General features: G+C 43.9%; 1 protein-coding gene across 4 annotated transcripts; it reads right to left on the bottom strand.

The window, feature by feature from the left end:
- Positions 1-760: 760 nt before the first annotated feature.
- On the bottom strand, positions 761-23885 carry TEF (TEF transcription factor, PAR bZIP family member). Of its 4 annotated transcripts, none has more exons than XM_008497295.2 (5): positions 23544-23885; positions 12353-12679; positions 10677-10897; positions 9825-10036; positions 761-7956 (listed from the first exon to the last, which is right to left on the bottom strand). In XM_008497295.2, the coding sequence occupies exons 1-5, from the start codon at positions 23644-23646 to the stop codon at positions 7935-7937; spliced, it is 885 nt and encodes a 294-aa protein (XP_008495517.1). In that variant the 5' UTR covers positions 23647-23885; the 3' UTR covers positions 761-7934. The 4 variants fall into 4 exon arrangements, with proteins under 4 accessions (XP_008495517.1, XP_030325046.1, XP_030325048.1 ...); XM_030469186.1 differs by lacking the exon at positions 23544-23885 and adding an exon at positions 18441-18769; XM_030469188.1 differs by having other exon boundaries at positions 761-10036; positions 23544-23846.
- Between the last annotated feature and the right edge of the window lie 1460 nt (positions 23886-25345).

Below are 25345 nucleotides of genomic sequence, written 5' to 3' on the forward strand. Positions count from 1 at the left end.
AACAAATCAACAAACTCTACCTTCCTGCAGTTACTAGATATGCTAAAATATTCCAGATACAGTAAAATACCAGCGATGTCATTTTCCTTGAGAGCACGTGTCTCAGGCAGAAGTATCACGGATTCCAAGAGGCCAAGGAAAGTGAACATATTTTCTGGAAGCTCTCCTTTCTGGTCAGAACCAGTGAATGTACAGAATACGTTTTACCTCATCAGGATCATCTCCAGGTATCAGCCCTTGAAAAACAAAACAAAACAAACACCCTAAACCAAACCAACAAGGTTTAGGTAAAAAAATGGGAGGGAATGGAGAAACTTGCCTTCACTGTTAAAACTTACCATAAACTCTCCTTCTTCCCATGAAGGAAAGACAATTAAATTCTGATTATTCTTTGGTGGCTGTCAGCCCCAAAATAACAGACCATGCAAGATTCAAATGTATGCAGCTGACTACTAGTTCTCAGGATTTCTCCTTCTACCTGAAAGAGCTCAACCTAGAGTCAACTACCAGACAAATGCAAAACTTTGCCAACTTTTTGGAATAAATTAATCCAGAAAATACAAGTGGGGAATTGTATACCTGTTAACAGCACACCTAACAGTTAACACATGGGAAATGCACAGCAAGAGCCCGGTCCTAGAAGGTGATCAGCTACTTTATTGTCTACCAACTTCAATGCAAATTGCAGGTGCAATGCTGGCAGTTGAGGCGTACAGCACACAGTATGCTGTCTGGAGAACAAAACTACTGGATCTCAGCATAGTGGAATATACGTTTTATTTCTTAAAAAGGAAGGGTACTAACATAATTCAATACAGTCAAAATTTTACATTTTAAACAAAAGCTTTTCTTTTTCTTAAAAACCAGTTACGAGCAGAGAGGTGAGAGGGTTTAAACTACTCACAAAATCCAAGCTGAAGACTTTGAGAATTCAAATCTATGGTTTATACATTTAAAAAAGTGTAATAAATGGAAATACAAAATAATACCAACTCCGCAACAATGAAATGCCCTTTCCTCATTAGATTGCTGTTTAAGCACCTTTATTTTCACCCACCAGCTGCCAGGACTGTGTAGGTTTATGTACAAAATAAGCAGTTTGGGACAAAAGATTAATATATAAATTAAAACTATTTATGGCAATATAGTTTAACCCAGCCACTTCACAATTTTATCTCTTTAATTTCTATAGAATCTCTCAGGATGATTTCAAATGCACTTTATGGACTGCTTCAAATAGCAGCTATGTTTGCAGCTTCAAGAAGTTTAATTTCTTGGATGTCTACATCTTAACATGCAGTAAAACTAAGAGTAGATTTATATCTTGTATAAATACAGATTTATCATCCATCCCACTGAATGAATGGGACAGATTAGTGTCACATCTGAGGCCAAAAAAATCCAACAAACAAAACCACCAAAATTTTTATCCAATAGGCAACAGAACTTCAGGCCAAGTATAGCAGCTAGGAGTTCCCTCAAACTGTTTAAGTTAAAAACTCTGAAAAAGTTTTAAGGGAACTGAGTTTTCTGAGTAACTTGCACAGCTGTTTTGTAGCTCTTTTGCAGCCCAGAGACACTGAGATGGGAGGAAAAAAAGGAAGGGGGGAAAAAAAAATAAGGAAATGTCACCATCTCTGCCCACTACAAAAGATGCTCTGGCTTTGCCATTTATGGAATACTGTAGATGCAGCTGTCACCAGAGGAGATTGCTCCAGTACAGCATTCAAGATAAAGAAGTTATATTATGGCTGGGGAAAGAGTCGTCACAAGCTAATCTCTTTAGATGAAGGCTGATGGATCAATCTCACCTCCTTCTCAAAAGCAAAGTGTTCGTATTTCCTAGCAGACTGTTCATGATTCTCACACCACTGTTTGTTTTTTTCTTTTAACATGAGATAGAAAAGTTCATGAAAGCTGATGAAAGTTCCAGCTGTGCAGCATCCAGTGAACATGTACTCAGCAAAGCCCCAAGTCATTAATCACTTTTTTTCTCTCCACATCACAACAGGATACCTGTGTCATCTATATACCTAACAGAACTAATAAAGATGCAAACTATCCAGGTTACAAATGAGTTTCAGTCACCCACTGTTTCATTGCAACCTGCTGCAGTCTGGCTGAAGGTTGGAGACAGATCTGTTTGAGCCAAAGGAGAGAACAGTTAAAAAACACCTTCGATTTCCCTCAGTCACTAAGCTTTATGAATCATTTAAACATTGCTGCTTTCCAAATGCTACTCAAAACCAACAAATCAACTGTCCAGCTAATGGCATGGGAAGAATACAATTATAAATGTCACCAGTGACTACTGTTAAAAGAAATACTGAAGAGAATCAATTCCCTCACATTCTCTGTTTCTCTGCTTAGGTAGCTAATTATTATTTTTAAAACATTTTTCATTGATAGAAAGCATCACAACTAGACTATAATTCCACAACATCAATCTTTGTTTTGTTTTCCGTAGTTCTCTAGGAAAAAAATAATCCCAAATCAAGCTACATGAAGCATTAACAATATTCAGATATTACAATGGAAGCACTTATTTATTACTTCATAGAACAGATTAGTTTTTAAAAGTGTATTTACATTTTCTAAGTTATACAAAATACAGTATTCCAATAATCATGTTAATCACCATATTTCAGACAACTTCACATAAAAGTGCAGAGAATGCATCCACCTGTGATTCTGGCCAGTAGCAAGCGGTCACCTGCAACATGACAGATGAGAGCTCCTACTGTGCCCCCTCAGGAAAACAATTTGCCATCCCTTCTCACCGAGACACAGCTGCAGATCTAATAAAACATTCAGGCAGGTACACAAGCAAAGTTTGTTGAGACCCACAGACTGAAATCACATGCCTTAATTTACTAGACATATGTGAAGTACTTTTTTTTTTTACTTTTTTTTTCTTTTTTTTTTTTTTTTTTTTACAGATGTTGTACAGCAAAGGTCTTCTGCTCATGCCTTAGTTGGGACAACTAAGTAACAAGGGTTTTGGCTATGTAACAGGCACCCAAATTACACTTAATATCAACAGCCTTAATATAACTACAGCTGATGGACTGTTAAGGATACAATTCCACAGCTGACTGTCTGGGCAGAGCTTCACAGTCAAGAAGAGATCCTGTGAAGTCCACCTGGTTCTTTATGGATGCAGAGCTCATCCCATGCAGAAATGACAGCAGAATTGAGGCCTGAAAATATTGGGGCCTTAGATAGTAACTTCCTCACAACACAGCACTATCAGTTCACATCAGCATGTCAAGTCCCATTGCACCAGTGCACTTAGCTATATCAACAGCTATTTTCTCATGCCTTTCTGCAGTAACTCTCCTGCCTATCTGTAACTTGCTTTCACTTTCTTCTAGACTGTGGAAATGAGATCAAGAAAGAGATATTCCCAAAACCTAAACAAATACATATTTTCTGTATGATGCTAAACTGCAGGGACCCAAATCAACCCAAAATTGTTAGCAGTGAGGCTTCAGTTCTAGCAGTCTCGCTCAGGTCTGACTCTTGCACAGTTCTTCTCTTGCTGCTTTCATTCTTCACTCTTTTTGCCAAGCACCTGTACCTAACTAACTACACATATCGCTTCCTCAAAAGATACATTTCCCTCTGCAACTGCTTGAAATTTAAGAAGCTTACATTCCAAAACTGACTGACTAGGGGACAGCATACTATCAAACTAACAATGTACATTCTGTATGAATACTCTGGGTTATAATGGATTAAATAATTTTAATTTCTCTATAGCATTATGATAACATCTCCACAGAAGTTAAACCTACTCCTTCTGCCTTTCTTGCAGCCCTTCATTGCAAGTTTATCTTCACCATGTTACAGTGGCAGATACACAGATCAGAGCAATTACCTGAAAGTCAGCTTATGTCTTTCAGTGCTGCGAAGGCCAAACACTAGCATGGTATGGTGAAATCATATAAATGATCTTTTTGGTTTTGGATTTATAAGGTTGCCCAAAACATGAGACTTAATAACTAAGACAAATTTGCATTTATTTTGTGCTTAGCAGCTAAAACCATAAGGGTCAACAAAAACCTATCTGGATTTTACAAAGGTCTGAGATACCTCTGCTCTCACTAAAAACAAAAGCATCTGATCAGAAGGAACAAAAACCTTGTTATGCTGAGGAGGCTTACAAGGTTGAAGCAGCAATATTCTCTTCTGTGCAAGCCCATTTATTTCTGCTGTCTACACAAAAAATATTTTTCTATAGAAGTGGTTTTATTATAGTATTCCCAAAGCTTCTGGCCTTCCACTGCACCTCCCAACTTGAAACGAATTTGGTACAATTAGTGGCAGTCCTACAGATAATGCTGAAAGTGATTTCTGCAGCTAGAATACTTGGGCTTTCAAACAACCCAGCAGGGCAATGGAGAATTGTCTGAAAAGACATAAAAAGTTACTAGAAGAACTGCAAAAAGCCATATTTAACTTTTTTTTTAAACAACAATCAAACATTTCTTCTCCCAGCACAGGTTTATAGTGCACTACTTTTTCACCCTGTACATGCAGGGCAAAAGAAAAAAAAAAGGCAGAATCCAGATTATATGAATACCAAAACCATCACTAACTGTGTAAATGATCAAGTGACAGGACCAGCTTACTAACATTACACCTGCAATCTGCACTATATCCACCCGATTCCCGTACAGAATGCTCCAAAGTAAAGCACAGACACCCATGAGCCTCATGTTTTCTAAAACTTTGCAATGACCACGTGAGATTAAAGACACTTTCCTGTGGGAGTTAGAGATCCTTGTTACTGGCTTCAGTGGGAGAAGATCTTGGCAACAGGTGAAAGATTAAGCTTCTAGGGAATTTTTAAATACAAACCCGCATTATAAGTTACAATAACGTGTAGATTAGAAAACCATCTATGAAAGCAATACTGTATTAAATGTAGCACATCCTGTATTCATAGTCTGTTTCTTCTGTGCAAGACAACACTCATTGCCCACAAATCTCATCAAAAGCTTACACATTTTCAAAGTTAGTACTGTGAAATGGCCATTTGGTGTCAATCCACTTCCTAATGAATGTACAGCTGTGTCAAATACTGCTCCTTTTACTGTCAATCCCTGCAGTGCTGCTGAAATGTGCACTCCCTTTACTGTCTCCCCTTGGAGATGGTCCCTTTATGGCTTGCATGGGGTACACTAGCATCAGGGGCACACTTATGGCCTCTTACAGAGCATGTTCCAAGGTCAGAGAACTTCAGACTCACACGATGTCAATTCAGCATTTTCTAATGCTCAAACTGAACTAAAAGAGTGTTGGTATTCTTATGATCACTATGAAACCATACCTACGTTATCACTTCTGATAGGACTGTCATCCTAGTCAGAGAAACAAGATTAAATCCTTACTCATTCCGAGAGGAGCAGAGAGCTTTGAAGCAGTAAGCTTAATTTCCTGAGACTGCAAAAACTGAGAAAGCAGTTCAGCACTACATACAATTTTTTTGTCTGGCAATACCTACACTCCTTTAAATAGTTACTACTTTCTCGCCTATCTTTGAAGATGTTGCTTCTTAACAAAAAATTTCTCCAACTAAAAAAGTTAAGCTGCACTCACCCTAAAGTGCGATTTTCCAGTTTTGCAACCCTTAGACACACAAGTCACAGAATGTGCAAATTTGCACTGTCCTACAGGGAAGCACAAGAATTTGCTAACAGTCTTCTCTGAAAGAAAGATCTAATGAACATTCACTGTTAGTTTCCATTCTGTGAGCTTTTAATACAAGAGAAAAAGATAATATTATTGCACACACTATTCTCACTGACTGAATATTTTGCTGTAAAGTAGCATGACATACTGCAAAACCAAATCTGTATACAATATGTAGTACTTAAAAGCTATTCCTAAGACAGCAAGCCCTACGTAAAGGACTAGCAACTCCTTACCCAGTTACAGTACCCTTTAGCTTTGTCATTTAAACAAGAAGCATGACTTTCAAGAACAGCCATTCAAAGCTAACTGAAAATTTAAAAATAAAAAATGCAAAAAGAGTTGCTACATTTACATGCTGTCAGGATTGTTTGTTTTTAAATCCATGGTTTGGCCTTTAAAACCAAAATAAAACAACAAAGCACACTACACACAAAAAGTATCAGCCCAAATCCCCAGTACAGGACACAAAGAGATACATGCTGTCATCTCAGCAACAGGGAACTAAACTATTCACCTATTTGAAGGGAATACCCCAAGATTATCTCAGAGCTTTGGAATCCTAAATTTTAATAGTACACTCATACATATGCTTTTGTAACCAGCAAAAAAGTTAAAAGCACTTCCTTCACTTCAGAACCTGGTCCATTAAAAATTATAGGTCAGTAAGTGCATTTAATGCTCTTTACAGAGGTTATGCTGTCTAAAAACTGGTTGTGTTCTGGGTTTTGAGATTTTTATTATTATTTTAAATGAAGTTTACAACATTTTCTCTTCGCCTTACTGCTCTGAAATTAGGGGTTGAATCTCTTGGGTAAATGCAGAATTTAATTATTCTGTCAATGTTATGTATGGTGTTGCGCTTTGCTGGTAACGAGTTGTGCCTCACAATTTTGGCACTTGTGCTTCTAGAAGCTTTCAAGATTTTTCTTGAGGTGTATGCTGGTTATCAATGTCCAGTCATGAACACACTCCTGTCTTACAAGCACCATTTTGGCTACAAGCATGGCCCTGTTATTACTTTCCCAGAAATTAAGTACTTTCTTCCCACATAAGTTTAGCTCTTAAGCTTCCTCAGTGTAAGCATAGATTCTTGTTATGTTGATGAAACTCTTATAAAGGAACTTCTACCTACTTCCTCCACCTTCTACACAGAATCAACATCCCTGCAATCTGTCCAGGCTTTCATGTACTCTCCTACACCAGCACAGGGGTCTTGATATTTATGCTCACAGTTGTTAACTGCAGGAAATAATTGGCTGCTTCTGCTTTATAAAAATGAACAAAGGATTCTTCTGCCACCACACTTCTCATGTAGTCAAGTGACAGAAAACTGTAATATGACAGCTATTAGCCATTGTTTTGCTGGAGCTAAAACTCATTTGGTAGTTTCAAACTGCCAAAAGACATGGGGATCAGTAGCTCAGACTAGCACCTTTTCCATGACTGCTAAATAGTTAACAGAAGAAGAGATCTTGTTTCAGCAAAATACCATAAAAGAAAGTGAGCCTCATAAAAGAAACAAAAGAAAAGGCAGGTTATATCAATGCAGTTGTGGAGCAGGAAAGCAATCAAAGTGTTTTACTATTACATGGGTCATTTGATAGAGGTCTGTTACTACTCTTTGTATGGCAGACTGTGGTGCTTTCTGGATTGTTTCGATACATCCACTGTACTTTTCCACACTGGGAGACTCACACATCATAGACTGCTGTTTTCCTGGTGTCTTTAATTCTGTACTCACAGTACACAACAAGATGCTACACTGTACCAAGAAGTGAGCTGCAGTATTAAACAGAATTCGTTCTACTGCAGGGAAGAAAGTCTTAAAATATAGCAGTTCTTAGTATATACAGACATTGTAATCTAAAACTCCCTATTTTCTTCCACTCAAGTGCCAAAACAAAGAGTCACTATTCACATAGGCTGTCAACAGACTTTGAGACATGAACTTTGGAGTGTCTTGACAAAACCCCAGTAAGTAAGCTTATTGTAGTTCGTAGTTACAGTGAGAAAGACAGATAAGAAAGCCATATACAGAATTAAGGAGACTTTGCACTTTTCGTCATGCCCAGCCCTGGGTAGTTCAGATGGGGTACTTGCAGGCAAGCAGGCAGGCAGGGTCATCGTCTGTTGTTTGTGTTGGGACACCTCATAGCTTTCACTGCTCGCTCTGAAGACTGGCGATTCATGTGTGCTTTTTAGTTTCTTTGTTTTTAAAAGTCTTTAAAGTTGCATCACTCGGAATCAGATAAGTCACTTTAAACAAAGCAAAGTGTTAAGTGTGACAATTTATTTATAACATACTTCCCACCATCACCACCACACACCACCCTGGGTAAGAAAAACCCCAGCTGAAAGGGTGACAATTTTAAGTATGTTTCAAAGAAATTAGACAAACACTGCATCAAGAGCCACTCTACTCAAATTAAGAGCATAACAGAGGGGGAGACAGTTCAGAGCATACATTTACTTTGAGTTCTGGATTAGCCTCCTTCTGCACTTCCTTAAGAAGTCAACACACAATTGGTCTAAACCCTACCAATTTCCACATTATGTTTAAAAGGCAAGCTAGGCAAAAAGTCTTTTGTATAGAAAAACATTCCTAATTATTTTTAATGAGTCTCAGATTTCAATAGGGGAACTGGAAACTAGTCTACATAGCATCCATCCCACATTTAATCCCTAATACAAATACTAGACCAGAAATGTAGCCTGTAAGTTCTGACACAGCCACTATCTTAAGATAGCTTCTCTTACTAAGATGACTTCTAGACATACACTCTGTTAAAGCTTCTGGTTCTTGCAGCTGTAGGTCATGTAAAAGGTCCCAACAACACACACAACGTATTTTTCTCTTTTAAGACCACATACTGTTGAAGCAGTGCTTGGTGTCAAGAATAGGTTACTTTCAAGAGGGCAAGTCTTGTGTGCTAATTTTTGTAAAACAGGAAGCAAGCTGGAGAGAGACCAGATATGCTGCTACACAAGAGACAGTGAGGTAAATGGTTCTTGTCTAGAGTGACTGTAGTTTGTTCCATTGAGTGTTCACGAGGCAAAGGATCACAACTCTTTCTCAACCTCTTGTACAACAGGTAACGTGCAGTAAAAATAACAGTGGGTTGTTTGCTTCTTAAAACAAAACCAAAAACAAAACCAAAAAAACAACTCACAAAAAAACCCCATTCTTTCTTCTAAAGTGTAAGGTACTGGCAATTCCACCAGACTTTTTCTAAATCTCCCTTATTTCTCAATTAATTATAACATGCTGCTTCAGGAGCAGTTCTAAAAGAAAGTCCCTCCAAGAAAAAAAAGAGCGGTGGTGGTGGAAATACACCTTAAAATCCACAGCAAATTATTTTGTCCAGATCTGTAAAGAGAGAGATCCTCTATTATTCTCTCTCCTTGGTTTCTGAAGTTATCCAAGATTAGAACCTACCAAAATGTTTGAGCAATAATTTAATCAACACTGCGCTGGCTCTTGTCTGCATAACACTTGTGCATTAACCTTGAGATACCTGGTTTTACAAGAGATTGAATATTTTCCTGTCTTTCTGTCCCAAAGGTTCCCCTATTCCTCTTCAACGGGAACAGATTTCTACCCATCAGGTACTTTCTACTGCCTCTGAATGGGAGAAGAAGTAATTTCAATGATGCCGCCCAGCAACATCTACCTGTATCTTAAGTTTTACAGTTTGACTGGGAGGGGTGGGCAGGGTGGAGAAGGAGAAAAGACCGTAAGTTTAAAAAAGAAAAATGTAGACTTCTAGGCTCTTTCTCCACTTAAACTGGAGATTAGAACAGATAGCAAGAGCCCTGTCCAGTCAGGAGGAATCCAGATCTATTCCTCCAGACAGGTGAACCTGCCCTATTGTGTGACATCAGAAAATGCTCTAGAAGTGTTAAAGTTGTAGATATGGAAACTAAGATTTTGGGCAACATAATTATCAGGAAAGGGCCTGAACAAGTTTGCCAAAAGAAACAGGGTTGTTAAAGAGTTTTTTTTAAACGTAGATGCTAAATGACAAAGCCTCCACAAACTTTATTTCTGGGAGTCCCTAAGGAAGGCAGAGAAGCCTAGAGAGGCTAAACCAAGGAGCCTTAACAAGGAAAAGGGATGTGCTTACAAGGGTCCGTATCTGGTCTCGTATTTAGAAACAATGTTCTTGCACCGTCCCACTTCCTTGCGCAGCTCTGCAACCTCCGTCCTCAGGGCCGTGTTCTCTTTCTCCAGAAAGGCTGCCCGGATGGTGATCTGATTCTCCTTTAATCGCCGAGCATCACGGGAACGCTTTGCTGCCACGTTGTTCTTCTTTCGCCTTGTCCAGTATTTTTCATCCTGCAGCAAAGAAGGGGGAGCAAACAAACAAACAAACACAATTCCAACCTGACACCTGTATCAAATAGACACCTTTATCACGCAATGACATTCCTACTGGCTGCTATATTGAAACACCTCCTTCGTTTGTTTGCAGAGCTCTGACACCAAAATGCAGGCAACACAGCACTGTACACAAGCCTTGGTTTAGGATAAACCAAGTGCATTGCTAGATAGCAGGAAGATTATGAGACCTGGCTACTAAGAAGCTGTCCAAATGCAACGCTCCCTTGACTTAGTTTCAATTTGGGAATGAACTTTCACAGAAAACAACCTGTTCTATTGTCGGCGCTGCTTAAAGCCAGACATAATGCTGGGCAAATGAATACAACAACCTTCAAAAGTGCAGCTGATGAGGATGTGACTGAAGTTCTACTTCTGACTTGTGTATCACATAAGTTGCTCCTGCCCAGTAATTATCTTACAACACTAAACCTGCAAACCAGCAAGAACAGCAGTCGACTTGACAATTCTTTTCTTGATGGCGCTTCTGCCAAGTCACGTAGGTATAATTCACTAGTTTTGTATGTCAAAGTATTTGGACAAGGAGTCAGAAACTTCAATCAAGGCCTAGCAAAGTTTGCAGCAATAAATCTGTTACCTTTTGCTCATCTGGGACAAAAACCTTCTTGGCTTTTTTAATCATTGGTTGTGGCTTCAGGTCCTCTTCAGTAAACTTGTGCTTGCGAGGATTGAAGAGCTCACCACCAGGCACACTGGACAGCACTAAATCGGCAGGGTCAGGGTTAAAATTCACCTCAACTTCTACGCAGTCAGGATCAATGGGGCTGGGAGTATTTCTCTCATTTTGTGGTGGGGACTCTGGCAACAACAGGAAAAGTTACAATACATTCAGCAGGATGAAGAGAATTAAATCAGCAAGCCAACTTGGGAATCTCTATTACCCTGCTGTGAGTAGGTTATTTCCCTATGTGTGCTTGGTGCTACACAGCTGGTGGTAAAGAGAGAAGCCACACAATTCAGTTTATAATACAAACTCTAGGAACACATGCCAGGCTAACAGACACGAGCAGGTAGATGTGGGACAAGAGCTAATATGTCCTAGGCAAAACCTACATCATTTGCACACTTAAGAAGTACCTGCCACGGTAGTAAGGAATGAGAAACTTGCATCACTGAGTTTTGTGCCACAGAAAGCTTTAGGGAGACAAGCCTGCCCAAAGACCCCAGTCCCTGGGTCCTTCAAAGGTCAAGCAATTGTATTTCCAAACAAAGGACTAAATAAAGGTGGGTTTTTTACAAATGCAATGGTATTCAACTTCTTCGCCACGTAGAAACAAGTGCCCCAACAGACCGCCTGACACTGATAGTGTTCATATGAACTTTGCCATATTTATCTATTGATTATAAACACATACACATGAATTGCAAAAGTCAGTGCCATCTGAAGTAGTGATCAATGAACAAGTTTTTTATATAGCTCCCAGAAACAAGCCACACCCTACGGGGCTTACTGACGGAGTTCCACATTTTGCTTTTCTTTCACAGACTCACCGAAAGGCTCTGAGCAAAATGCTCCCTGCAAAGTCTGCTCATAAAATAGTACCACTGTGAAAGCTTAGTGTTTATCACATTTGAACTCCAAATCTAGGGCAAACTGAGCTGCTACACTCTTTAATAGAGAGGATCTCTATACTACAAAGGAAGAGCAGAAGTTTCCTAGTAGCATTTAAGCACAGTTCTGTTTCTTTGTTTCTCCATTCCCACTTCAAAGCACCACAGAACATCAAACCACACCACTAACACACATTTTCCAAGTGCCTGTTCTCACATTTCACCGGCTAGCATGAGAAGATTGCTTCACTGTTTTTCTATTAAGCATTGTCATTTGAGGTACATAAAGTCAGCGTAAGTTCACTCAAGCAGACCAAGCCACCAAGATAGCACAAGTGACTTGTCACAACCAAATCCGTTGTAAAATAATCTGACAAACTATTTTCTCAACATGTCCCACTTCTCTGGCATTACCAAGAAAGTAAAGACTTTATGTTGGTGTTTCAGCTCTTCTAATTTCAAAAGAGAAACAGACTACACACAGAGACACTCACTGACTTTTTCTGGGGGTAGAGGGGAAGGAGAGGCATCATCTTTATTATTTGATGCATAGACTACAGCTTTGTACTGAACATGTCTATGCTACTTAACCTGCCTCAGCTATGACTGACAGAATAGCATGCCTCCTCTTTGATCTAAAGAGGCACCTTTTTATGGGAGACCAACAAAAGTCCCTCAAGAGTCCCATATTATTCCATCTACCTGTGCTGGAGGCTGCTTCAGACTGCTGGTAAACTGCAGTGGAAGAGGATGATGCAGGAGAACCAGTGGAAGCACTGGCAGACTCCTTTCCTTCCAGCTCAGCCACAGGCAAGAGTGGATTCTGGTTCAAATCCAGGTGAGTAGGGCTGGAAGGAATTCCATTCTCCAGCAGGAACTCATCCAGATCCATGTACTCCAGGTGGAAAGACTCGCCATCATAAGGAATAGTTTTGTCCCAAATGGGTGGCATAAGGGAAGCCGAGACTGCCATAGTGCTGGCAGCTGCTGCCTCATCTTCTTCAAGCTTTATCTTCTCCTTCTCTTTATCTGGAAGATACAAGCAGGTCACTGTACAAGTGGCAACACAGGAGAGACTCCAGGTTTAAGAGTCCAACAAAATCCCCATGAAAGGAAATTCATTAAGCTGTAGTTCTGCCTCATGATATGATCTGGTAAACCAGACATTAATAGGCAACATTCATGCACGCACACGTAATTCAGAGTGGAATGCTCACACTCCCTGTAGTGTATGGACCACAGACATTTGAGTGGTCATCAAGACCAGCATTTTTGCTGTGATAACTTACCAAAGTGGGATATAATACTGCATCTAGCTTATTAACTGGTCACTGCAGAATAACCTGGCTTTCACTGGCTCCTCTTGGGAGACAGCAAAAATGACTGGCTAGTAGAATTACAGGAGAAGTTAAGAAAACTCCGAGGAAGCATAGCAGTTTATTCTATGCACAAAGAAAGAAGGTGCAGAAGAATAATCTAGATACAAATGGGAACGGAGTATGTTTTTTCAGATTTGTCAAAAGGCCCACAAGACACCAAAAACTGGGATGTCTATTGTTCAGTATTTTAGAAGCATTTTTCTAAAATGACTCAGCACATCCACACAAAGCAATAGCTCCAAATGCTGTTCATTATAGGTAGCTCAGAGTACCTACAAACAATTTTCACTCTTTGGGGAGATGTCTAATAAGGCACACTCCCACACCCCACCCTCAAGCCACAAGAGACTGATGAAATGTTCTCCATTTACTATGCTACAGTGCACATATTACAGAAAAATGGCTGTTTCCAGGTTCCCCATAGCTACTGAATCTTAACAATTGTCTGGGACAGAATCCAAGCAGAAAACTCAAGTTATGGAATAATTACATAATTTAAGAGATAAAAATAAGCTGGCAGAAAAGGAAAAAGGAAAAAAAAATAAAAAAGGGGAAAAAAATTAATCCAAGTAATCATCCATCAGCACTGAAGGGACTGCAGAAGTGGTGCTAGCACTGCCAGCACTGCCCTCAAAAGGAACTGTCACCAACTGTACCCCAACCAACTGCAAATTGGGTCTTACCATGGCAGCTGACAAACATTCAGCTCAATGGTACAAGGACTCCAGGGACATACACTGGAGCAGTCTGGATCTCCACTATTCATACAGGCTAGCCTGACAAAATGCACAAATCTTTGATATTATGGTTTTTGACACTGGCTACAGCTAACAGTATTTTTCTTTATCAGGGTGGGATTTGGGGTGAGACTCTGCTCTAGACCAAAAAAGCCTATTCATATAAAACCTATTCTGATAGAACTGGCATTCCTTCTGCTGTTGCCTTAGCTGGTACAGAACTTTGACTGAAAGAGCTTTTTATGGCTTAAAAAGCAGTGTTGCCATACAAAGTAAATTATCATTCTAATTGACCATGCTCTGAACATTTTATACAAAAGAAGATACACATTTAAAACTAAACAGCTGAGAAAATACCAGCCACAGACTTAAAGAGCAAGTACCTAAAGAGCATGTTAAATTCAGGCCAGTGGCTGCTGGACCTGGATTTTATTAACATAACCTTGCAGGTTTTGGCCTTAGCACTTGCCACTTCACACTGCTGCCTGTGAATTGCCATCTCCCAATGCCTATTTTTGCTATAAACTCCTTTTTGCAGAGGAGCTTGGGCAAAGCAAATGTGCAGGTTAATAGGCATGACACAAATTACATTCTAAACAGCTCCTACTTGAAGCTACTAAAGAAACTGCATCTACTCCATATACAAAGATGATTTCACTTACAACCAATCAAATTGGAACCACCATTTTAAATCCAACTTGTGAATCAGGGATTTGTATTTCCTCAAGCTTTGCACAGTGGCCAGCAAAACTGTACCCTGACTGGCACTGGGGGTTGTGGATGAAATCCTAATAAATACATCAGCAAACAAATGCAAGTGGCAATGAATTATTTGTAAATTACTTTCTTTTTTAATCAACAGGATAAAAAATAGTCTCTATATTGAGTTCAAATGTCAACTAAAAAAAAAACCCCAACCATTCTATACTCCTGAAAACCACAGCATTCCATTAGAAGTTGTATCAGTTTTAGTGCAAGCCAGCAGTGATTTTGTTTTGCAACATCTGATACAACACCTACAACACAGGAGAAAAGAAACTGTAAGTGATTAGTAGATTAAACATAAGGCTTAAAAATATTTTTCAGAAGGCAGATGCCAGATGACTATACTACTGGATCAGATCTTCTTCTGCCTTTTAGATGTGCACTATCATCCTACTGTACTTCTGTAACCTGGAAAGACTGTGGTCCTTCCAGCTTCCTCTTGCAATTGTTCCTGACTCACACCAGATGAGATCTTTTCTTCACATAGGAGAACCATCTGAATTCTCTTTTTGCTACATGTTGACAATTGGACAAGCACTGCTCCAGCACTCTTTGTTTAGCTATGCTGTCTCCCTCTCTTCCCTCACTTCCAACATCAACATCTGAAAAAAATTAAAGCAGCAGAAGTTAACATGCATATTGGGTATCCAAATATTTCAAACATTATAGGTAAAAAAAACCTGTTCTATGATCATTTTCCCACTGACATTTTCCCACTGGCCTTCTTTCAATTCACTTAATCTTTACTTCTGCTGCACAACATCCTGCTGGCTGTACAATGTCTAATGAAACACTAATTTACTTCTTGCATCTTGAGGAGGAAGTTTCTGCCTGCACACAGACCTGAAATATTATTTCTCTGAAGATATTTATAGTGTAAACAGGTATTACTTGACAGCAGAGCTGCAGTATCCTAAGAGGCTCCATTTGCAGTGATTCAAGGTCACCCTGATAAATCTGGACTGTACTTCTGCAGCTGATAGATAGCTCATGTCCGATTTAACCCCCTCATTCTGCTACTGTGACCTATTAGCTAGGTTGAACATCTGCTGTTAACACAGAGGTCAGTAGTCTATGCTAAGTAATTTAAGCAGGGCATTCTAGTTCTTGAGCTGTTGGAAATACTGCTATTTTAGCCAAAAGCAGCAGCCTGGAAAGAGTTTTATTGCACACCCTGGTTTTTCTACAAAAAAAGGTCAACAAACAAATCAAAAGCACACCAAGACGTTTTGACTGCAACTGTCAAGTGCTATCCCACACTCAAACAGAACTTTTCTGACAAAGACTTTTCTGAAAAAGTTCCCATCCTACACCAAAAAATATTGCCAAGTTATACTGAAAATACCAGAAAGACTAAGGCTGGCTGGCTGCCCCATAAATCTTTAGTCCAATTTGTGACAATGGAACAAGAAAACTTATAGAGTTCTGTATTCCTGATGTCCATTATAGTGATTAAGGCACTCCTGCCACAGCAAGACACAACTGGTGATTAGGGCATCCTTAGGGGAGCATGCAGCAGCTCATTACTAAGAGAGACCTATACTGCTGCTCCAAAATGTTAATTCTCTTATCCCACAGAACTTTTTATAAAAACACAATTTTTATTTATGTAGTCCCTACAATGTACATGACAACTTACAGCAAGGACAGTCAGATATACTTGGTATATGGCAGAGCATTCAAGATGATGGCACTCAGTTGGAATTGGATGTCCTGTGTTGCTCAGGAGGATTAGAAAGCCTGCTTGCTTACTGGGTAGTCAAATTACCTAGAGCTGATGGAAAACCCATAGGTAGTTTGTAGAGACTATAAAAGGACACTGCAGCTAGCTGATACAGTTTCCCACAGAATAACATAGAAAATTGTTTGAGGTTTTTTTTGTCAACATGTATTCCAGACCAAAGTCGCAGGGTCTTTTCTCGAAAGGCTGAAAAACCACCACCGGATTAACCAAATTAGTAATAATTTAATATTTTGGCACTATCTCTCTACTGTAAAGAATGAGAAAATATAGCATGGATCCTCTGAAATCAGTTGAGTCACAAGTGTACTGAAGAGTCTTTTGTAAAATTAGGAGTAACTACCTGGTAACTCAGAAGGCATTCTTTCTTCTGTCTTTCAAATATGCAAACAAGAGAAGAAATAGAGACCAAAATAAACAGAAACCAACAAGTTCCATAAAGTGTGAAATAAAAAACACTACAAGGTGGATTAAGGAAACCTATGGAGAAATTTTAAGAACAAGAACAATCTGAACTTCATCACAGCATGAGTAGGGAAGAGTAATCAAGATGCAATGGGCTCACTAGCAAGCTTTAAAGAAGCAATATTAACACCTAACCAAGCTGGAATGAGGTCATCCAGAGAAAGGAAAAGTACCAATTATTTCTGATTAGAAAAACACAGTACATCAAAACTGGATTAATTTTTAAATTTTACATCTTCATAGGCCAGATCACATGATTCTGGACAAGAAAATCACCTCTAAGACAAAGTCATCGTATCTCAGTCAGCTACCATCATAGTTTCCATCCATGAACTGAAATTGCTCCTGCTGGTACCATCACCTTTAAAAACAACTGAGTGAAGAAATATCTTTAAAAATCCTATAACATTGTTGATTCAGGATTCTATATACTGCAGCATCCTGCACCATAGCAACGTAACTAAAACCTTTATCAGAGGCCGATTTTTTTTTTTTTAAGAGAAAGGAGAAAAAAAAATTTGCCAGAATCACAAGACGTATGAATTTACACACTATTATGTATACATTTACACAGCATTGTGCAACTTCAGGCACAGAAAGTAAAAGGATCTTGAATAAGATTCTCACTGAGATCAATCTTGCCAACCTGGCTTGCACTGCAGTCTACTCTAGATATTGTCTGAAGTTCCAAAAACTATTCTGAACCTCAAGATTCCCAAATGTAAGGACTTAATTTAATATACATCAGTACAACGGGCATTAAAGTGGTGCAAAGAAACTTCCTCAGAATCAAACTGCCACTCAGAAAGGTAAAAAGTTGAAAAAAAAAACCAAACAATCGTGCCATCAGCCATGAAGACTGTAAGGTCCAGGGGTATTATTTACACAACTGGGACAGCAGGTTTAGCCTATACAGGACTGCCTGTGCAGGCAGCCAGTTACACTCACATCGATTATTACCAAACCTTATCTGAAGCGATCTGCTGTTTACGCGTGACATCATACAACTTCTCAGCAATTTAGGTCAGGGGAGGCTCAACACCTTTGCACTGCTGCTCCCAGCTACGTGCTGGAAGGTAGGGGAGGTTTCAGGAGACTGAACGAATAAAACCAGCGCCTCACCCCTTGACGTCCAACTATCCCTTGTACCTGAAGGATTTCTTCTTTTTTTTTTCACCTGGATACCTAAATTCGCTCGAAAAAGCGATGGCAATAGCTTAAATTTTCCAGCCGCACCGACCTCCGAGGCGGCCGCCGCTGCCCTGCGCCTCTGAGGCGAACAACCGGCCCGGCTCTTGCTCAGCGGGCCCGGCGGCCGCCCCGTGAGGCCGAACCCTTCCTGCCAAGCCCGACGCTCTACGATCCCACGCTGGCGGCGCTTGGCACGGCCCGCCGGAGGGAGGGAGGGCGGGCAGGAGATAGGGAGAGGGCGGAGGGAAGGGGCGCGGGGCGTACCGAGGGAAAGACACCAGGCCCGGGCGTGCGGCTTCTCACGCTGGGACTCCCCCCGCGCACACTACAGCCAGCCCCGCTGTGACCCACCGGGTCCCGCCCGCTGAGGCACGGGGTGGGAAGACGACGGGAGGGGGAGGAAAGAACGGGGAGGGGGAGGAGGAAGAGGGATGCGGGGGGAGGAGGGTCGGGGGGGAGGGGAGGAGGGTGCCGCGCGCTCCCGCCACCCCGGCGCGCGCTCCCGCGCTCACCCAGGCGCGCCTCTCGCGGCGGGTTCTCCATGAGCTTCTTCAGCACCAGGGGGAAAGCGCCCGCTAGGCCCCGCTGCTCCCGTTGCGCGGCGGCCCCCGCACTCCCGCCGGCTGCAGTGGGCTCGGGTCCTCCCGCCGCCGCTGCCGCCGCTGCCGCCGCCGCCTCCTGTTGCGCGGCGCGGCCGGGCATACTCCCCGCGAGCCGGCGGGCGGGCTGTCAGCGGCTGTCAACGGTCGCAACGCCCGGCGCGAGGCTGCGACAGCTCCCCGGGAGCCTCCAGGCAGCGACGAGCGCGGAGCCCAGCGAGAGGCGCCGCGAGAAGCCCAGAGCGCATGCGCAACCACCCGCTACTGCCGCCGCCGCGGCGCGAGCCTCTTTCAGTATTCATGAGTGCCGGGGCCGCGCCCACCCACGGCCCCTGACGCCCCGCCCCGCCCTTTATACGCCCCCGCCGATTGGCCGGGGCTCCTCGGAAGACCACGCCCACCCCGCCCGGCGCGGGCACGCGCCCCCCACCCGCCGAGGCACGTGCAGGGGCGGGGTCCAAGCCGCTCATTAGCATGCGGTGCCCCGCCCATCCCCACCCCTCGCCCCTCCCTCCCCGCTTCCTCCGGGCGCTGCGTCACCGCCAGCTGCTCCTGAGGGACCCGGGGGGGGGGAGGAGGGCTTGGAGGGGTGCGCGCGCGTGGGAGGCGGGAGCGCGCCGAGCGGAGCTGAAAGCGGGAGGGGGGGGGGGAAGAGGGGGGAAGGGCTTGGGCGCCGCTTCTGCGCCTGCGCGCAAGGCCCTTGGCGGCCGCGGCCCGAGGTGACCGTTACCGCGCGGGCGGACCCAACCGTACCGCGATGGCCAAAACCATTGCGGCCGAACCCCCGGCTCCGGCTCCGGCTCCTTCTGGACTCGACCCCCAGGGTAGCCGGTGCGGTGGTCACGGACTCGGTGGTCGCGTAACCGTGTCGGCCGTCGCTACCGGAGCGCCGCCGGTGCCGACGCTCTAGCCGGTACTTAACTATCCTCGATTAAGGATCCCGAGATCACCTTTCCCGCATGACTTGGATTTAAGCTCTCCGTGCCCTACATCATGCCAGCAGCAGCCGCAGCGGTGTGCCCTATATAACGCTAGCAGCGAGGAGGACTCCACTGCGGCTGCTGGCATAGCTGGGCATCTGGAGAGGGGGAGTCTTTCCAAGTTTTCATGATCACAAGCCATTCCTTGTGATTCCCCAGCCGCTCCCCACACACACACACACACCCTGCTCCAGCAACAGCGATACCGTGCTGGGTTCTTAGACTGCTGAACACACAAAGGGAGCAAGTGTTGCCAAATGCATCCCCAAGAGCACAGGCGGGTGCCAGAGAGCTGCTCTTGAGGGTGAATAAGCTCGCAGAAGTGACAGACGCTACAGCCACGGGCTTCGCCTGTCAGCAGCCGCTGCCTCTTGCCGCAGAAGGGCCGGACGCAGCAAACCTACCGCAGAGTGCTGCAAGCGGGGAAAAAAAAGGGTGAGCGACCACCCTGTGACACGGCTCCATCTGCACCCAACAGGGCCATGGGTGCCACGGTACATATGTCCCCCCAAGTGCCAGCAGAAAGTCTCTTCTTCCCAGGTACACACTCAGGCACCTTCTTGGTTCAGCTGCCCTTACACAAACTTCAGACATTTCGTTGTGGTTCTGAGGCACAATTTGACCTAACCCTTGCTAGTCAACCCTGATGATCTTCATGACACAAAATCAGGTCTGAGTTTCCACACACACACCTCAGGAAAAGGAACAGATTGGAAGTAGCATGAGGTAGGAGCTTTCCCCTGTTGCGTTACTGCAACGAGGACCAGAGGACATCTCCATCCCAACCTGGGTAGACAGACCACATCCTGTCCTATCTGCCTGCTACTTCTCTTGCTGAGAGGCTGAATCTCCTCCCTCCTTTGCAGGGAGCAAGTGTGGGACTCTTAGGTACAAGCTTATGCCCACAAGCTGCCCTATAGGGAGCTGGGAAAGTGCCACCTCGTCAATACAGGCTGGAACAGCACAGGTTAATGCATCATTTATCAAGGCTGATAAATCCAGCTGGAAGAAGCAAGGAGAATAGGTCATGCTCCACTGCTCACTGTGCTCCGGGGCTGCTGCTTGCCCTCCATGGACTCCCTCAGCCTTGCCTAGTTCAACTGGCAGAGGAAAAAAGCCCATGCATGAAAGGGAGATGCCACTTCACACGGGACAATGAAACACAGATGTGGGACCACACATGGCAGAGGCAGCACACACAGCTCGGTGAGGGGGAGCGCGCTCGCAGTGATGCTTTTGCCTCAGAAACCGCTAGTGGTAGGTGGTAGAGAGAAGAACACAAACAAGTGAGGTGGGGAAGGAGCAATTTCTATGACCAGGACAAGGGGATGTAGCCAAAGCAGAGCAGGCTGCAGGCTTCCCACTCAGTTACAGCTCTCATGGTTGCTTTGTTCCATTGTCATTGACGCTGGAGGCCCCCGGGGATGATGCTGTGTCTCAGTGCTATGCTGGGCTCCTTCAAGGAACATGCATAGCACACATCCCCCCGCCCTTCCACCCCCCAACCCCCCCCACCCCCGCAGATATCAATGGCAAATTGCTTTGTAGGGTAACAGCCATATGAATGGAGGTTATTAAAACCACTCAGCAGCCTTTACTCCAGGGCTTTTCCCTTTAGATCAGCCATGTTCTTCCTCCAGCACTTTCCACCCAAGCTCCAACAGGTTAAGTTTTGTTCTGCATCACCACTGAGCTGTGACTTTGCTTGGAGGGTCTTTAGCCTATAGTGTTAACAGCTTAGCCCAAAGCAGGAGGGAGGGAGTTCCTGGGGAGCATTCCTATGAGCTCCTTCTCACAGCACCCTGTTAGGGCATCAGCTCTGCCCTGCCAGCTAGGAAGTAGGCTGCTCTGAGAGCTTTTCTTCACCACTTTTGGGGTTTAGGGGCTCAAGCCACTGACAGCACGAAGTTAGCACTGCACCATCAGCTGTACGTTCTTGGTTAAGCAGGGGTTTGCCTGTTTTTTCTAGAATTTCTCTTTTGCTTTGCAGCTTAGAAGGAAGAGAGGAGGACAATGAGATGTGAGAAGAGGAATGCAGCAGCTTTGCCTGCTACTGCTGGGAGTCTTGTCTGGACTAGATGATGCAGAACAGCTCAGCTTGGATGCTGCAGGGAAGCAAGAAAGAAGCAGCCCAGCAACAGGCACAGAATAGGGAGGGATGCATACAACAATCCCCACTGGGAGGTATGAATAGAAGAACACATTTCTGACAGAGGCTTGAGACCTAGCAAATCCAGACGAGTATCATGGAGGTATGGAAACCCAGGAGGAGAGAACTCAGCCCTGTTGGAAGAGGGCCATGATGGGAAAGCTGGCCTGGGGAAGGAAGTGGCATAATAGGGAAAATTCTAAGGGTTACAGGAGGTGATTCTGAGAGGCAGGGTGGTCCTGGGTCTGAGGAAGAAAGCTTCCACAAAAAAGCACTCTCAACTGCCAAATAAGTCATACTGAGTTAAGACTAAATTATTCCCTCTGCAAGTCATTGATCTCTCCTCTACCCCCACTCCAATTCTCACCAAACAGATAAATCTTGCCAACACTACTCCCTTGGATTAATTCAATCCACTTGGCTGTGGAGACCAGAGGTCCTAGAGAGGCAGCCAAACTTCAGCTTAGCCACAGCAAGGCTCTACACCACGTGAGCCTCTGGTGGCCATTACTGCCTCCTCCTAAGCAGGCCCACTTTCTACCTGTGTATCAGTCACCTTGGAAAACATGCTCAGGTCCCCACAGGCAGCTTCATACTGCGTGTTGTGTCAACACATCCATTAATGGGCAGAATCTGAGCAGAGGAGACAGCCAGCCAGCACAGGTGGAAGCAGTGGAGCAATGTGACAAATTGACCCCTCAGGGAGTACGGCTGCTCCCCCTGCCCTATTAACTCCTTTCCCACAGGGAACTGTGTGGGAAACAGGGTCCCACAGGGTTCGCTCTGTTCTAACAGGTGTAGGCAGATGTCCTTCCTGCCATGAATGCTTTACTGCTGCAGCAGCACCTTTTCTCCCATTGACCCTGGAGCAAGAGCAGGGTCCCTCACCACACTGGGCATTTGGCTTTTCTGTTATTACCTTCTGGATAATGCTGCCCCTTGAGACTGCAGAGCCATCTGTGTGTCCTGGTACCAACTCCCTACAGAAGCAAGAGCTCAGCACAAGTTTACTTCTGTGAGTTGAACTCACTCATGCCTAGACATGAGCTTGTTGAGCCCAGGTGTTACCACACACCTCCTCACCACTCGACAATGAACATTAAAACATAACACCCAAAAAAAGTAGCTTTCCAAGACTGTGTGGCATCTAACCAAAGCCAGAGAGTCCCAAGTTGTGTGATGGGCGCTTGGAGCGTGTTCTATTGGAGCAATAGAGAAGTGGTTGGTCTGGCAAGTGCAAAGTAATCAGCACAGCAGAAGCCCAGGGTAAAACCTCCTGCATCCTTTCCATTTTTTCTTCTAGGATGCTGCACAGAGAGCAGTAAATCCTAGGCGTATAAGAAAGGCTCTCTCTTGCCAAGAAAACACAACATTTGCTCTGTTCTCCATCCCAGCTTTCCTCTGATAAACAACTGTAGCATCAAACACAAAGTTTACACAGCGTCAGCCTGCCCCATGTGGGCTGGACTTCATGGACACTCTGCATCTGAGAAAAGGCACTGCCTGGGGGCTCAGCTGTTATTAACCATGGGACAACCTGGATGACAATCCTGGAATTTGCTCCTACGTGAGAAGAGATTTGTGCCCAAGCCTTGTCTCTGCACAAAGCTTTGAGGGTTTCCAAGAAGTAGCTGAGTACAGAGATTAAAAGGATCAGGAGCTCAGCCCTCTTGAGTGATTTTGTAATCAATCCATTGCTGCCGTTTTTCCTCCTAGCTGCACATCACTCTTGCTGCCATCATCTCCCTGTCTGCTTGGACACTTGGGGGAAACACCCTTGAAGGTTTTGCAGCAAACAAGATCTTCTGCCCCCTTCCCACCTTGCAACTTAAGGAGGGGAAGGAGAAGCCAAAAACAAGACCCCAACATGTGTTCCCTCAATCCTACCTGTCATCTTGTTGGTCCAGGGTAAGGAGTACTCCAGCAGGGACTTCAGGACTTCTGGAAAGTCCAGGGCAGCAGGGCCCCCGGGGCTGTTGCAGCTTGACATGACCTGTTCTGGGACTGCACTGGCACAGCTAAGGGAGGGCCAGGTGCCTGCCCACCAACACTACACCCCACTCTCCTGGGCGTTGTGATGAGGGCTCAGAGGTGCCCAAAGCAAGCTTGCCAAACTCCTCCGGCTGAGAAAAAACAAGGAGGAAGGGAAGAGATGCAGTTTGCCCGCCTGTCTTCACCTCCCCCTCTCCCACTACGAAGTGGCCAATTGTGGAAATCGCTCGCAGTCTCACAGGGCTGGGCCGGGCTGCTGGCCAGCATGGTTTTACAGGGCCTCTCCCAGCCAATCAGGCAGCAAAGAACTGGGCCAGTTATCTAACTTTGCAAAGGCAGCACCCTTTTCTTTCCCAAGGTGTTATAACAAGTATACACATAGCTGCAGGGATGGGGGGAAGCAAGCAAGCCCGCTGCCAGGGGCTACACAAGTTGGCTGCAAACACAACAGCAAAGGGATCCTCTGATGGTCTCTCGGGGGGCTCTGAGGAGCTACAAGCTGCACAGGATGTCCGTGGAGATACACACACTGTATCTGATTGCTAACTTTTCCCCTCTCTAAAATGCAGATAGTGACAATATTTGTTTACAATGCAACACTTACTGCACATCCCTCCTAAGCCAATAGTGATAACAGTGTAAGGCATCTGTTTTATCAAGTGTACATCATTCCTGAAATGCAGAATTCCTTTTCATAAGCGCCAGAGTTTTATCAGAAAGCCAACAGCCTCCTCTCAGCGCAGTGATGTAAGGCAAGAGAGTTCACGTACCCTGCAAATACTCTGATAACAGCTGGTTAAGTAAGATCTTGAGCTTTCAAAGCTCCTCCTCTCCTGTTAGTGAGGCTTTTAGCATGGACAGATGGATTGGAGACAGAAGGATAAAGTTCTGATCTTCTTTATCAGGATCTGGCTTGAAAAGGAACATCTTACACATGCAGGGGTCTTCTCTTTTGCTGGGTGTGACAATTATAACAGAAGTACCTATATTTCACAGTTTCTTTTTGTTCACTATGCCAGACTTAGACTTAGAGCACCAGTGTCAGTCAATAGGAACCAAGTATTCTTATCCTGGTCTGTGAAGGGACAGCCCAGTAAAATCATTGGGCTAAGCACAGAAGTGCCAGAGTGAAGTAATTGGGACTTTTCTTGTGTCTAATTACAGTGAAGTGTTTCACTAGCCCACAGTTTTGAATCTTAAAAAGTAATAGTGTTTTGCTCACTCCCAGTAGCATGGTGCTTTGTCCCATAAGGAAATGCATTTGATTTAACCCAGTAGAAACCAAAAAGAAATAATTACCAAGCTGGGTTGGGAATTTCAGTTTAGCTTGTGAAGTTTCATGAGCTAGATCCTAATCTAATCATGCTCAGAAATCACATGGTATGTGGTTTGGTACAGTTCTTAATTACAGTACAATTATATTACAACCTCATGGGATTTTCCTTGTTGTTTGCTCCCCTTCTTCCTCAGAGAAAATATAAGAAAACAGCCTGTGATAACATTAAGGGACAATAGTCCCCTACTGGTGCTAGGTCATTATGGTGCCCTCCACCCACCCAAAGCTGGAGCCAGCAGACAGACTCTGCAGACAGTCAGTGTATTCTGGCTGCTGGGAGTAAGATAAATTATCACATCTCTCCCCCCTGGAACACAGCCTGCCAGTCACAAAGTCCATCTCTTTTCCTAAAATCTTCTCT

This window comes from Calypte anna, chromosome 1 (assembly GCF_003957555.1).
Source record: "Calypte anna isolate BGI_N300 chromosome 1, bCalAnn1_v1.p, whole genome shotgun sequence".
In the NCBI taxonomy this organism is placed as follows: Eukaryota; Metazoa; Chordata; class Aves; order Apodiformes; family Trochilidae; genus Calypte; species Calypte anna.